Source organism: Moschus berezovskii, chromosome 18 (assembly GCF_049115385.1).
Source record: "Moschus berezovskii isolate FMDL1 chromosome 18, NW_MosBer_1.0, whole genome shotgun sequence".
NCBI classification, from domain to species: Eukaryota; Metazoa; Chordata; class Mammalia; order Artiodactyla; family Moschidae; genus Moschus; species Moschus berezovskii.
In genome coordinates this window covers 74,274,946-74,288,284 of record NC_142477.1, presented here as the reverse complement: position 1 = coordinate 74,288,284, position 13,339 = coordinate 74,274,946, and the positions used below count along the sequence as shown (strand labels likewise).

Here is a 13,339-nt window from a genome sequence, read left to right as displayed (position 1 = left end):
TGTTTCAATAATAAAACAATTAAAAGGCAAAATTTCAAAGCTCAGTATGTAAATAACACTGCACCAAAATGAAACTCAAATGTGTAATGTCAGTTCAATGCCCTTGACTATAGCCAGTTTTAAGACAGCTGCTTAGATCATACAATTACAGAAACTTTTATTATTTTAGAAACGCATTTCAAAGAGCAGCTGCAAAAAAAAGTTTCTTCCCCACCCACCCCTGCTGTCCCTTCGCCCTCCCTAGTCACAAATCTAGCTATAAAACCTGAAGTCAGAGACTTTCTTTCCTGACAGCAACAGTATGTCACCGGATTTCTTCAACTTGGAATATACTGACCTAAAGATTCAGACTAAAATGAAGTAAAATAATGCTCAGGTCACAAAGTCCAACATTTTGTTATGCCAACAGAGTGGCACACACACCTACCTAAATGATGTCAGGATGAATCAATTCGGAAATCAGTGGGTGAATAATTAAAACTTCCTGGCAATAAATCGCATTGCCCCTGGAGAAGCAGGTGTTTCCTGCCTCTCTGGACTATTTTTTTTTCTTCCCCTGAAACTGTCATCCTCAGACTACCCACCAGATGCCAGGCCTATTATGTACATTATCTTTAATCTTCACAATATCCTATAAAGTATTAGTATTATTCCTACACTGATAAGGAAACTGAGGCTCCAAAAAGTGAGCTCACGTATTAGGTGCAGGTGATGGGATTCAAATTGGAGGGGCTGTCAAATTCAACAAGCGGCCTCTGCACTCTGTCATACTGTCCACTCTGGTCCTGCATCCAACCTAAAGCCTGCATTCTGGTTCTTCCACAGCTCCCAAGAGTGCTGATCTAATCTCGGTCCCATTTACAGTCTGTAATGGTTTATCATCCTTACTTGAGGGACAAAGGAATAAACCATGGCCACGAAGCTGTTTTTAAAATTCTTAATTGCTCAGACACCTCACCAATACTTATCATCCTTCTTGAAGTACAATCTGTCTCTACTTCAAATGGTATAAATTTTCCCTTTAACAACAGTTCTTACAAACCACAAACTTAGCCTGCAGAAATTGACATTGCAGACTAAACATTTACCATGATTTTTAAAAAAGCATATCATAATTATCACTTTTTCCACTGAACCAAAAGGAGCCAGAGACCACAAACATTTTCCATTTTCCCTATACTGACAGGTACGATATTCACAGCAAGTATTAAAAAGTGAAAACTATAGACCATTTTTATAGAATTAATGGTTTTTACAATCAAAAGAAGTCTTACGTTGACTGTCAATTTCAACAAAGTAAAAATTCAAAGTCAGGATCATCTACAGTAAAAGCTAAACATCAAACTAGAATAATGATTACTAAGTTACTCCACACGTTATTAAATCCAAGTATGAACAAACACATGAACCTGTTTCTTCCCTAAAGCTCTTTCTTGAGGCATGGTCTGTGCTAAGGAACTAATGCCAGACTTAATCCAAGTCTGCTAGATAGCAACTAACACAATCAACTCGGCCAGCTTGTCCCCAGCCATTAGATTCATATGTATGATATATACTGACACATGTATATATGTTCAGATCAAATCCTGCTAAAACAAATAGCATTTTAACAAAAATATTTCCATATCCCAGTCAATGGTCCATTCATTTCATGTAATATTCAGTACCACAAAATTCTACTTTAACAGAGATATGGACAGTGCCTTAAAATTCACTGTAATGAAAACTGAATTGTATGCAATTATACTAACCATATTTATATACATAACACATGTTCATCTGTTCTGTCTCTTCTCCAACTCTGTACGCTCCCCAAGAGAAGGGGCTGCCTCTGAACTACACTCTGCAAATCAAGAGAACTTCAACAGTGCCACCTCGTGGATACTCTGTAAATACAAGTTGGGTTCTCTGGTATTCTAAACTGTTTGAGAAGCAAATTATAGAGAAAAAACAATAGAAAGCAAACAAGCAAACAGAATAGATTTGCTTGAAAAAATGGAAGCATGGCTTCATTTATTGAAAAGCACTTAAGAGGAACAAGTACAGGTGTCAACTTGGGCTAATGGGAAGTTGCTGTGTAACACAGGGGACTCAGCTCAGAGCTGTGTCAACCTCGAGGGGTGGGGTGAGGGGCTGGGGGAGGTTCAAAAGGGAGGAGGCACAAGTATCCTTATGGTTGGTTCTCATTTCTGTATGGCAGAAGCCAACACAGCACTGTAAAGAAATCAACCTCCAGTTTAAAATAAATTTATATATATATATATAAGTGAAGTCACTCAATTGTGTCTGAGTCTTTGCTACCCCATGGACTGCAGCCTGCCAGGCTCCTCTGTCCATGGGGTTTTCCAGGCAAGAGGACTGAAGTGGGTTGCCATTTCCTTCTCCAGGGGATCTTCCCAACCCAGGGATCAAACCCAGGTCTCCCACATTGTAGGCAGATGCTTTTACAGTCTGAGCCACCAGGGAAGTCTCATATATATAAAACAAACACTACCCTGTCTTTTCTTGGTTTGAAGTGCAGCCTGGGTCAGTAGAAGAGTATGGATGATGAGGGTTCTAAGTTCTGAACCATATACACACAGGAGCTGTAGCACATGTGCACTCACCCTACTTAAATTCACCTATAATTCTCTCATACAATTAAAAGTGTATCTCTTTCCTTCTCTTCCATGCTCTCTATAATTAAAAGTACAAGTTACTGAGGAACTGCAAGTGATTTCAGCTTTCTCACTAACTTTTGAACCAACCCCCATCATCACCACACAATCACAATAACCAAGATGCATGATGAGGCATTTCATCCAATTTCTCTGATCCTTGGCTTTATAACCTATCTAATGAAAAACAGCACTATGTGACACCCAAAGTCCCTTCCAGCAATTAAATACTATGATTCTAGAAAAAAGAGGGTTCCCAGAAATACTAATTCAAGAAATGAGGAAAAAAATACTATCATTTTCAGCACAAAAAGAATAGTAGGGTCAACATTTTCTAAGCTAACTCTCAAATATCCTTAAATACTACCATTGTAGAAAGTCAAGTCACAAGTTCTGAAAGAGGGATTCGAAACCACGGGCTGGTGTGTTACTTTGTAGCCCCAGGTCTCAGGCCTGGCACGTGAGCCCAGGGCCTATTTACTGTGGGAAACACCTAGACTGTGGAGCTGGGAGGCACTGTGTGCGTGTGCTTGCTAAGGCTCCTCAGTCGTGTCCAACTCTGCAACTCCACGGACTGTAGCCCGCCAGGCTCCTCTGTCCATGGGATTCTCCAGGCAAAGATACTGGAGTGGGTTGTCATTTCCTCCTCCAGGGTATCTTCCCGACCCAGGGATCGAACCCACATCTCTTAAGTCTCCTGCACTGGCAGGCAGGCTCTTTACCACTAGTGCCACCTTGGAATGCACTGTAAACCAATCAGGCTAAGAGAGAAGCTACTCTCTGAGGAGCCATCCAGAAGCTCTCACACAGGGGAGGGCAAGGCAGCAATGCTACTGGTTTATCCTTGGCTCTTTCGAGGCCAATCCTGGCATGGCAGCTGTTACTTCCAGGTTATCCTGACCATGTCAGAGGGAAGTTTTCTGGCCAGCATCCTCAAATTCTCTTCAAGAGTGAAACCTCTCTATTCTACTTGGACAAACTTAAAAAAATTTTAAACAGAGGGAAAAGAATTAACAAGTGATCAAAAAATCAAAGGAGGACGAACAGGCAGAGCACAGAGGGTTTTCAGATCTGTGAAACAATTATGTAGACACTATAATGACAGATACATGTCACTATATATTTGTCAAAAGCCACAGAATGGACAACATCAAGAGTGAACCTTAAAGTATGCCTCCTGGGTGATAATGACACGTCGAGGTAGGTTCACGTACTGTAAGAACTGTCCCACTCTAATGTAGGATGCTGACAGTGGGGAGGCTGTGCTGGTGGTTGCTGGGGGCAGGGAGGGGGGTGGTGAAAACTACTTTCTGCTCAGTTCTGCTGTGAACCTAAAAGTGCTGCCAAAGCAGTCTATTCAAAGTAAGCAACAGAGGGGTGATGAGGGAGAGACGAAGGGGGAGAGGAGCACATTCAAGCAGGGGAAAGGCAGTGAGGGAGAATATGCAGAAGTGAGTTTCAAGAAAGCTGCTGAGACACCCTATCAACTTCCCCAATACTTTTCTGCCATTCCCTAAATGTTCACTTCAAATATAAGTGAACATCTTAGATCTGAGGACACTTTCCAAACACTGTAGGAAAAACTGTCCCATATTAAAAAATACTGCATTACAAAGGCAATTGCAGATTGTATAGAGAACACATCAAAAAAAATACGTAATAGCATTAATTAATGTAGCAACAGTATTAACCAGTGGACAACACTATTAATCACAGGAACTGCCTACAGTTCCTAGAGAGATGCTAAATTATAACTCCTCTTCTAGTACCACATATCAAAATACAGTGTGTATCTCACACTGTATTCATTCACTCATTCACTCTGCAAACACCTACTTGGCCCCACCTAGGCTCTGGGGATGAGCATTCTTCCACTTTTCAGTTTTTTTTACAGACAAACTTGGTTACCTGGTAAAGCGGTAATAAAGTCCCGCTGCAACATGGGCTTCAGGTAAGAGTTAATATGTCCATGCTGGTAATGACACATTCGTGAAATAAGGTGTTCCACAAATTCCACTTGATCTGATTCAGACCACTGGTCAAAATATTTAATACACAAGTCTTTTTCTTTTTGATAGTTTCCTTCTGATGGCCTCTTTCTGGAGACGATCACTGATGATGTTCCATTACTTATCTATTTTAGAAAAACAAAAGAGTAATTAGTTTGACAAGGAAAATGAATCAAAATAGTCTTCTCATCAGAAACATATTTTTGCCATGTGTATTTATACTTAAAATGCCAGTTTTATCCTAAAGTCGAACTCATTCCTTTATTAATTAATTAATTCAGGCAATAATTTAAAATGTATTCAGAGATCATATACTCGGATTAGTCACTAAAGTAAATGACAAAGTCAGAATTCTTTGTAAAGTTAAATGGTGTCCTAAATTATCCTCCTCCAATGCTTATTCCGAAACCATGTTGTTATCAGTTAACTGATGCTGGAGAAGACCATCTTAGAAAACCTGTTCAACTTGGCAAAGTGGCAATTGACTATTAATGGCTTGTTTTCCCTTCTCAGAGTTGAAAGGTGAAGCTATATGCGTTTATGCAAACAGTTCTCACACTTGTGCATGCATCAGGTAACAAAAGAGTATATTAACAGAGACTGCCAGGGGCCACTTGAATAGAGCCCTGAGCTAACGTCTAGCAAGTTCCTGGATGATGCTGATGCTGCCACTGTAAAGACTGCACGTCAGGCACCTCACGCTAAAAACCACTGCTCTCTGTAACAGAGAAGCCAGAAAGCAATTCAATCTGAACAGCTTCATTTTACCTAACAGTGTTAATCACCTCTGTATTATTTCCAGGGCTGCTAAACTGCTGACAAAATAGTTTATAGGCTTTCACCCCCTCTCTCTGATCACCGACTCTGAAAGTTATCCCAGGCAAACCACATATGCCTGAAAAGTTCCTCACCTTATTTAGTCTGTTTGTGGATATTCCACAGACTCCTATACTAATGGCTGCATCACGCATCAAATCTACATGGCCCATGCATATAACCAGTACATTTTTTAAAAACTAAAACTGCATACACTGCGTCTGGACAACAATATCCAAAAAAATCTAAATCCCTAGACTGAAGCCACAACTGCTTCTGATAAGGCTGAGCAACTTCCCTGTTTACAAACAAAATAACCTCAATACTTCTGTCAAACATTTGCCAGACCACTGTCCATCACTATTCTGACAGCCTCTTCACGTGTAACACTAGGAGGAATAACATACAAGAGACTTTTGAAAACTGAAGAGTTGTATCACAAACATTCATTAGTTCCCTTAGGAGCTTATCTCAGAATTCTTACATGGGAAGAACCAAGAGCTTCTGTTATCAGTATATCCCCTAACAAAGTAGACTGAACCCATCCCAGAAAGAAAACATCCTTTTCAAGAGACTTTGACCTTCCTTGGTAAAATGTTAAAAATCTTTTCTATCTGAAGCAAGTTCTTCTGTCGACACTTAGCGGTATAAACCTGGAAGGTCTTTGTCTCCCTCCTCATTTATCTCACCACTTCCTCATCTAATTTTCTCGCCTTGCATTCTCTGGGTGATGGAGAGCTCACTGACACTGGGCACCACCAGGGGGCAGCACTGAGCGGAGATTTTTGACGTTGCTTGTGGTAAAACATTCTACCAAACAGGACCAAAACATCAGCATTCAAAACAGTCAGATGAAATGAAAATGATTTGCTGTGGTGAAAATAAGCTAGCAGAGCAGCATCTTTGCTACTTTTAAGCATAAGAATGTTCACCATAATGTTATAATAAAGAAAATTTAGAAAAAAACTACCCAGTTACAGGCAACTGGTTCAAGTGAATTACAATACATCTACACAAAGTACTATAAAGCGGCCGTTAAAATTAGGTTTATAAAGTAAGATTTTAATAAGAAGAGAACATGTTTATGAAGTATCAGGAACAAAAGAATTTTATATAGCATATGATCACAATACTTTGTGTTAAGGGGTACACGCCAAGACAGAGTAAAGAATAAATATGAAAATGGTAAAAGTGCCTCATCTTGAGAGAGAAAGCTGTGTATTTTTTCCTTCCCCTTTTCTTCCTATATTTTTTCATAATAATTCGCCAAAATAACTGCATTCCTAACAGGTTAAATATAAGTATGGTAACAACTAGCATTTGTGTACTGCTTTGTAATTCATAAAATACTTTCACACTCATTATCTCACTTGATAAGCAAAAGGGTTATTATTTCATTTTCAGAAAGGTTCCTATCCCTCTAGCCTCCCTAGAGCATTGATATCCCATTAACTAGTCTATTGAAAGAGAGATGAAAAAAAGCCTGAAAACTAAAGTGTTAAGAACCACTGTGAGTTGAAAAATCAATAGTAAATTAAGAGAATCCTGTTGCAAAATACCAAATGTGAAGGAGGGAACAGAAGTCAGTCTGCGCACAGTTCCCCCTAAAATAACAGCATGTGCTTAACTCTACAGCACATTTTCCATTTCTATTTCTAACCACCTGCTTGGCCCAGAGAGATCTTCCTGGAATTGCACCACTTTGTTACTTTTCATCTTAAATTTGTTGGGGACACTTTATTCTTGTTAATAACTAAACTACTCCTTTGCTTCAACTCAAATGAACCCAGAGAATATTTTCTTTATTAATCATTATTGTTTTCGGATTTAGATTTGTTTTGCCTGCAACTGTATCTTCATGAAAGGAAAATTATGTGTACCATAATAGTTGATGAGAAACATCAAATCATGAAATGCATGTGCTCTCCACCTCCCACCTTACCAAAAAACTGGGGATGGGCAGAGAAACTGGCAAACTAAAATAGAGCCAGGAGAAAAGGAAACTGAATTTAAAAGGAAAAGGCAACATTAAAAAGGAAATGGGGAGAAAGGGTGGCGGTTGGGAGAAAAGGTCAGTGCATACACTGGTGCGTGGCAAGGTCCCACTCTGGTGACAAAGGACACCACCACATTTGTGGCTTAGACAGCAGCCCCAAAGACTGAATATCTTTGGGCTGCAGCCAACTTCAGAACCTTGGTGTAAACTCCCAAAATCTTGACAATGACACCTCCCTAAGGAACAGAAGATGAATTAGGGTGGATTCTGAAACTAGCAAAATTGCACAAAAGAAAAAAGTCCTTGGCTCTAAGCTTCGCTGAGGACAGGAGCTGAGGGAGTATCTTATCTGCAGTAAGTCAGTTGCTATCTTCTCTGTGCGCCGCCATTCCTACCTGCCAAAGAGTATTTTTCTTTGGGGACTCATCTTCATTTTGATCCTCCATAACTGAAGTGTTCTAAGGGGGGAAAAACAGGTTATTTGAATTATGCCGAGTTTTGCAAATCCTAAATAACTACACCAAAATGTAATTTTGAAAACCCAAACTAGAGTGTACCAATACCAACCCAAGAGCTGTTTGACTTATGGCTAACACATGCCATTTGGGGTCAACAGGGGTGTTTTTATCTTTCATAAATTAATACAGTTAGTGGTTGGACAAAAGCAAGCATAAACCTTCTATTTATGAAGGTTGGGTATATTGAGAAAACAGGCTGAACTGAATTATGCGAGTGGGGCTGAAACTACCTCAATCATTGCTGTTACTCTTATAACTCATGGAAAGAAGCCCCAGAGACTCACTAAGTTCCTGATGATTGCACAAAACATTTACTAGAATGTCTGCTATTCAGTAACCCACCCCAGCCATCAGCAATTAGAAGTGACAAAGCCCTGGAAGCCCCCTGCCTCTCTCTGTCCTCCCTTGATAGTCCTGTTTTTTTAGGAATGGCTTTGCAATCTCCCCTCGCAAGCATGGTGGGTGCCCAGCCTTTTCCCTTAAGAGGAGGATGCTGTTAGCCAGTAACAATCTGGTTTGCCTTGGGAATGCATTAGCTTTTGATTTTTGTGTTTACTGCACAAAGAGGCACTGTGTAATTATTCTTTCTGGTGACCCAGTCGCTCAATAGATGCCCATTAACTGGAGATTATACATGATTGGATTTTCCCTTTTGAAGCTCCTACCTAATAGCTAAATGGAAACTTAATGAGAAGGGGAAGTGGGAGAGCTGTCCTCTGAAAGGAAGAATAACTCATTTATGGATGGCAGTCTCTCTCTTCCCAAATCTAAAATTTCAAGATTGGGGTATATAATTTAAACTACAACATTTGTCCCATAGTATTAGTCAAAAAGATTCTGTAGATCTGTTGAAGTTAAGTGTTTACCAGACCCTGTTTATTGCCTATAGAGGATAAACCTCTCTCTTAAATTTTCCCTCTTTTTCCTTTACATTCTTCAAGTTGTAAAATGTTAAAAGACACATACAGTATTTCCAAACAATCCATCTGAAAACACCCAACGTAGCTGGTGGCAGAAGAATCACCGAGTGACACCAGTGGTTCGCAGGTCTCACAGCAGGGTCTGATTAGAGATGTAGAATGGTGGAGTAGGAAAGTCAAAGGCTTTGGAAGCAAAGAGAGAAGCGAGAATGGGTGGCGGGGGAGGGAGGGAGGGTGTGTGTGTCTGTGTGTGTGTGTGTGTGAGAGAGAGAGAGAGAGACAGAGATCCTGAACAGGTTGTTCTGTGCATGGATAAAAACAAAGCACACAAAGTTGTGGGGATCGAGAGTACCAGTACAGTGGCTGGTGTGTAATGGGTATTCAAAAACTGTTCACACTCTGCTACTTTCCCTTAAGTGTGATCTTCTCACGATTTTCTGACCTCAGACTCTGAAAGAAAGATTCCAGATGCTTGCCTGATAGGGAAAAGCCATTGGCTTCCCCAGTAAAACCTTACAGTTCACAGAACACCAAGGTCTGCAATGCAGAAGGAGGGCAGGGCTCCGTATGTTCAAGTCGACTGTGAGTTAGAAAGGAAGGCAGTGTGGAGTATCCCAAGCAGGTCTAGTGGTGGCAGTGAAAAACAATCCTGAATGGAAACAGTGGGATGAAGAATACGGAAACAGAAGTAGTAATCCTCTCTCCAAATATCTCCCTTTTCCTGCTCTCTGGACGGACTTAAGGATTACTGAAGCGGCAGGTCTCCAGCTTCAAAGGGGACGAGGACAGGGGCGACAGTGGGGAAGGGGAGCAGCGTCTCAGCACACCACTGGAGTGCGACGCGCAGTGACAAAGGCGGGGGAACTGGCAACGTCACAGTGTCCCGGTCCTGAAAGAGTGGCAAGAAGAAGCATGAAGAGGTGCGCATGCCAAGTGGGAGATGATGGAAAGAGACGAGCAGGGTTTTGAACGCGAAACTTTAAAAATATGGGAGCCTGAATCCACCAGAGCTATTCTGACATAAGCTACCTCAGTACTTTCCTCACTCAAGGAGGAATCAAAAAGACAGGCAGACCATACAAGAAACAACTGTCTGTCCAGTAAGCAAATTTAATTCTTCCTTTCAGTCATTCCAAAACAGAGAAATAGTGTTTATTTACAGAGTTGAGAAGGATAACTCCACCCCCCCATAAAAATAGCAACTATTCTCTTAAGGCTTGACAAAAGTGGATAAAGACATACATACAATTTAGCAAAACTGTATTGAAGAGAGTATGTGGGGGCTAGAATACATATTTTTTCAATTCCTCTTATAAAGTCGTCAGGAGAAGATATCAGAGGGAAAAATGCTGCAACACTGACCACAGGATCTTTTCCAAAGAGTAGTCCACGTGATACAAGAGATGCTCAGAGTAAAAGGGTCCTGGGGTCTAATGAAGCCTGAGAAGTGCTGCAAGCGCCTGTGCGCGTTCTCCCTGTGCTACCACCTTCCTCTCCCTCCCTCCCCGCCCCCACCACAGACACACACACAGCACAGTGCACTTCACTAAGACTCTACAGTGCTGTTAGTCACTCAGTGGTGTCCGACTCTGCGACCGCATGGACTGTAGCCCACCAGGCTCCTCTGCCCATGGGATTCACCAAGGCAAGATTACTGGAGTGGGTTGCCATTTCCTTCTCCAAAGATATTAAAGGCTCTGTAACATCTCACAATTTTAAAAAATCCGGTTAGATTAGTTTAATCCAGCTTTCCCTAATTTACTGGATATGACCACCCACCTCCCTGCTCCGCTTTACAATCTCTAACTAAGAGCTCTGCGCACTGGCAAACCCTGGACTTGCTCGGTAGCATGGCATGATTCCTTCCTCCCACTTCACCACATGTAGACTCTGGGAGACAAGGGAAATGCCCACTTTTGGTAAATACAATATATACCTTTCCTAGTCCCCATTATCTTTTGCCACCTGCTAAATGTGGGAATAAGAATGGACGGCAAGAATAGAATTTTCTCAGAGCCACAGGTATTTTTTTCTTTTTTAATCACTTTGACTTTTATTTCTTAAAGGTTTGATAGACGAAAGGTCACAAGTTCAAGGGTGAGGTAAGAACAAACAATGAGCCTTCATTCCAGGAGAAAAGAAAGGTGGCTTCCTATATCCAAGCTCTCAGATTAAACCATGAGGTAAACCAATCTGAGACTTGAAATCCTCTTTAAGCCTCCGACACTTCTGGGAAAGGAAAGTTCTTGGAAATACCAACATGGCTTAATCACTTCCTACCTTCTCATTATCATCTCTTTCCACCTACACCTACTAAGAAGCACCACATGCATATAAAACACGTAGACCCTCCTATGACCAAGACACAATCTAGCAAGAAGCAGCTAGACTCTAAGGGGGTCAGTCTCAGTACTAGTGACATCTGGAGCCAGATTAATTTCCTGTTGGTGGGGGGGGTTGCTGTCATGTACAATATAGGATGTTAAGTAGCATTCCTGGCTTCTCCCCACTAGAGGCCAGTAGCAAATCCCTCCCCAGCCCTAACTGTGATAGACAGAAAGCATCTCCAAATGACTGCCAAATGTTGTGGAGCAACAAACGCCCCCCCTCCACGTGGGAGCCACTGCTCTAGGGATGTGAGCTCCTAAACTCACCTTCTCGGGAAATACACTAAAAAATACTGCCATCTCAGATCTGGCCTTTCTCTTCAGGCTTCTTTCCTTTGACCCCTTGATAATATGTGATTTCTTTAAACACAGTTTAATCTATGGTCAAGTAATTCATGGAGTACACACATATCTAAATTCTGGGACAAATCCTGCTTGCCATTCAATTCCTATTCAGGAAAACTTGATATAAGAAGTTCTTTACACTAGAGATTCTTGGGCTTCGGGGTATGCATGAGGGTGATAAATCATGAAATCATACACAAAAGTGTGGATACATTCCTCCAGAAAGATCCAGAGTTTCCATGAGATCTCGAAGGTGTCTCAAATGTGATAAAATAACAAAGCATGTCTCTGACCAAACAGGAGGTCAGGGTGGATGGAGCCTAGGTATATGTGTTTTGCTTTGATTTAAAGTTCTCCCAGCAATTTTTATGTCTATCTCTGCTTTAAAATTACTGCTAAGGCAAAATGATGTAGTCCACGTAGTACCACCATCCTAAGGAAATTGCACTGATACCATTGTTAACAGACTCTGTCCCAACACGTGGTATTTCCAACCTACCAAATACCATGAGAATCTAATGTCTGTTCCTTCTCTTATAAAACTTTCAGAAGATGCCAAAATGAAAATGCTGCTCTCAAGCTACACCAACCTGAGGATTATTTCCAAAGAGTATTCCAGGTTAACACAAGAGATGCTCAGAGAAAAAAGGATCCTATGGCCTAATTATGTCACAAATGTGGTGCATTACATGAGTGATGCCTCTACTCCACTCCCAGAGATAATGACACACTTCATTAAGATACTAAAGGTGAATTCTGTGAAGCAATTATCCTTCAATAAAAAATAAATTAACTAAAAAAAAAAAGAGATACTAAAGGTGCTGTAGTATCTCTTAATTAAAAAATGAGGCTAGGTTAGTTTAACCTAGCTTTCCCAGATTTGTTGGATATGGCCACCCCCCTTCACAAGCTCTTAATAAGGGCGCCACACAACACTGACCAGGGCAGTGACGTGGCATGATTCCTCCCTCCTCCCATTTCACCAGACAAACACTGTTTGGGGGCAAAGGAAATGTCCACTTTGCTAAACACAATACATTTCCAGTCATCTTCCCCAGTCTGCTACATGGGGTTAGTCTGTGTAAAAGCAAAGCAGGCTCTAAGCAGTGATTTATCTTTGCCAGTAGGTGCCACCAACTAACACAGAATACACTTCACTTGGAAAATTTCCTACTTTAAAGAGTTACATAAGAGGAATCAACTTCCTACTTTAAAAATGCTACAAATTCTACATTTTGGCTTCATGATAAGAAATGCTTATCAGGGTAAGATTCATATCAAAAACATCTTTACTCCTGAGGCGAAGCAAAAACAAGAACCAAAGCAAAACTAAAAACCTTACAAAAGACCTTAGAAAACATGGGGCTGTTCTACCATTTTCTCCTGTGTTTTTAAATTTTTGGATTTAAGAAATTAAAGGCAACAGATACATGATACAAAATGCTATTAGACGACTTTATTTAATCTCTGTCCCAGGCTTGTTTCATACATTATCTTTTGCTCTTCAGAAAAAATATGAACATAGATATTCCAATTTTATAGAAGAAATTGAGGGTCAGAGAAATAAGTAACTGGTTAAGAGTTACACAGTAAATAAGAATCGTGGGGCTCAGATCTAAGTCTGCTGTACTCAGAAATAAATGAACTTTCTATACAGAAAAATATTTCTCTCAGGTGGTTTCCACCTGCTG

The 13,339-nt window shown here is 40.7% G+C and overlaps 1 protein-coding gene across 8 annotated transcripts in view; it reads right to left on the bottom strand.

Annotated features, from left to right (window-relative positions):
* Window positions 1-13,339, bottom strand: part of FBXW11 (F-box and WD repeat domain containing 11) — a 131,532-nt gene that overhangs the window by 33,678 nt on the left and 84,515 nt on the right. For 5 of the 8 annotated variants that reach the window (XM_055421814.2, XM_055421820.2, XM_088827769.1 and 2 more), the window contains 2 exons: window positions 7,874-7,936; window positions 4,566-4,791 (listed from right to left, as the gene is read on the bottom strand). In XM_055421814.2, the coding sequence (XP_055277789.1) occupies window positions 4,566-4,791; window positions 7,874-7,936 (289 nt within the window). The remainder of the gene's footprint in view (window positions 1-4,565; window positions 4,792-7,873; window positions 7,937-13,339) is intronic. The other 3 variants (XM_055421817.2, XM_055421825.2, XM_055421822.2) reach the window with 1 other exon arrangement.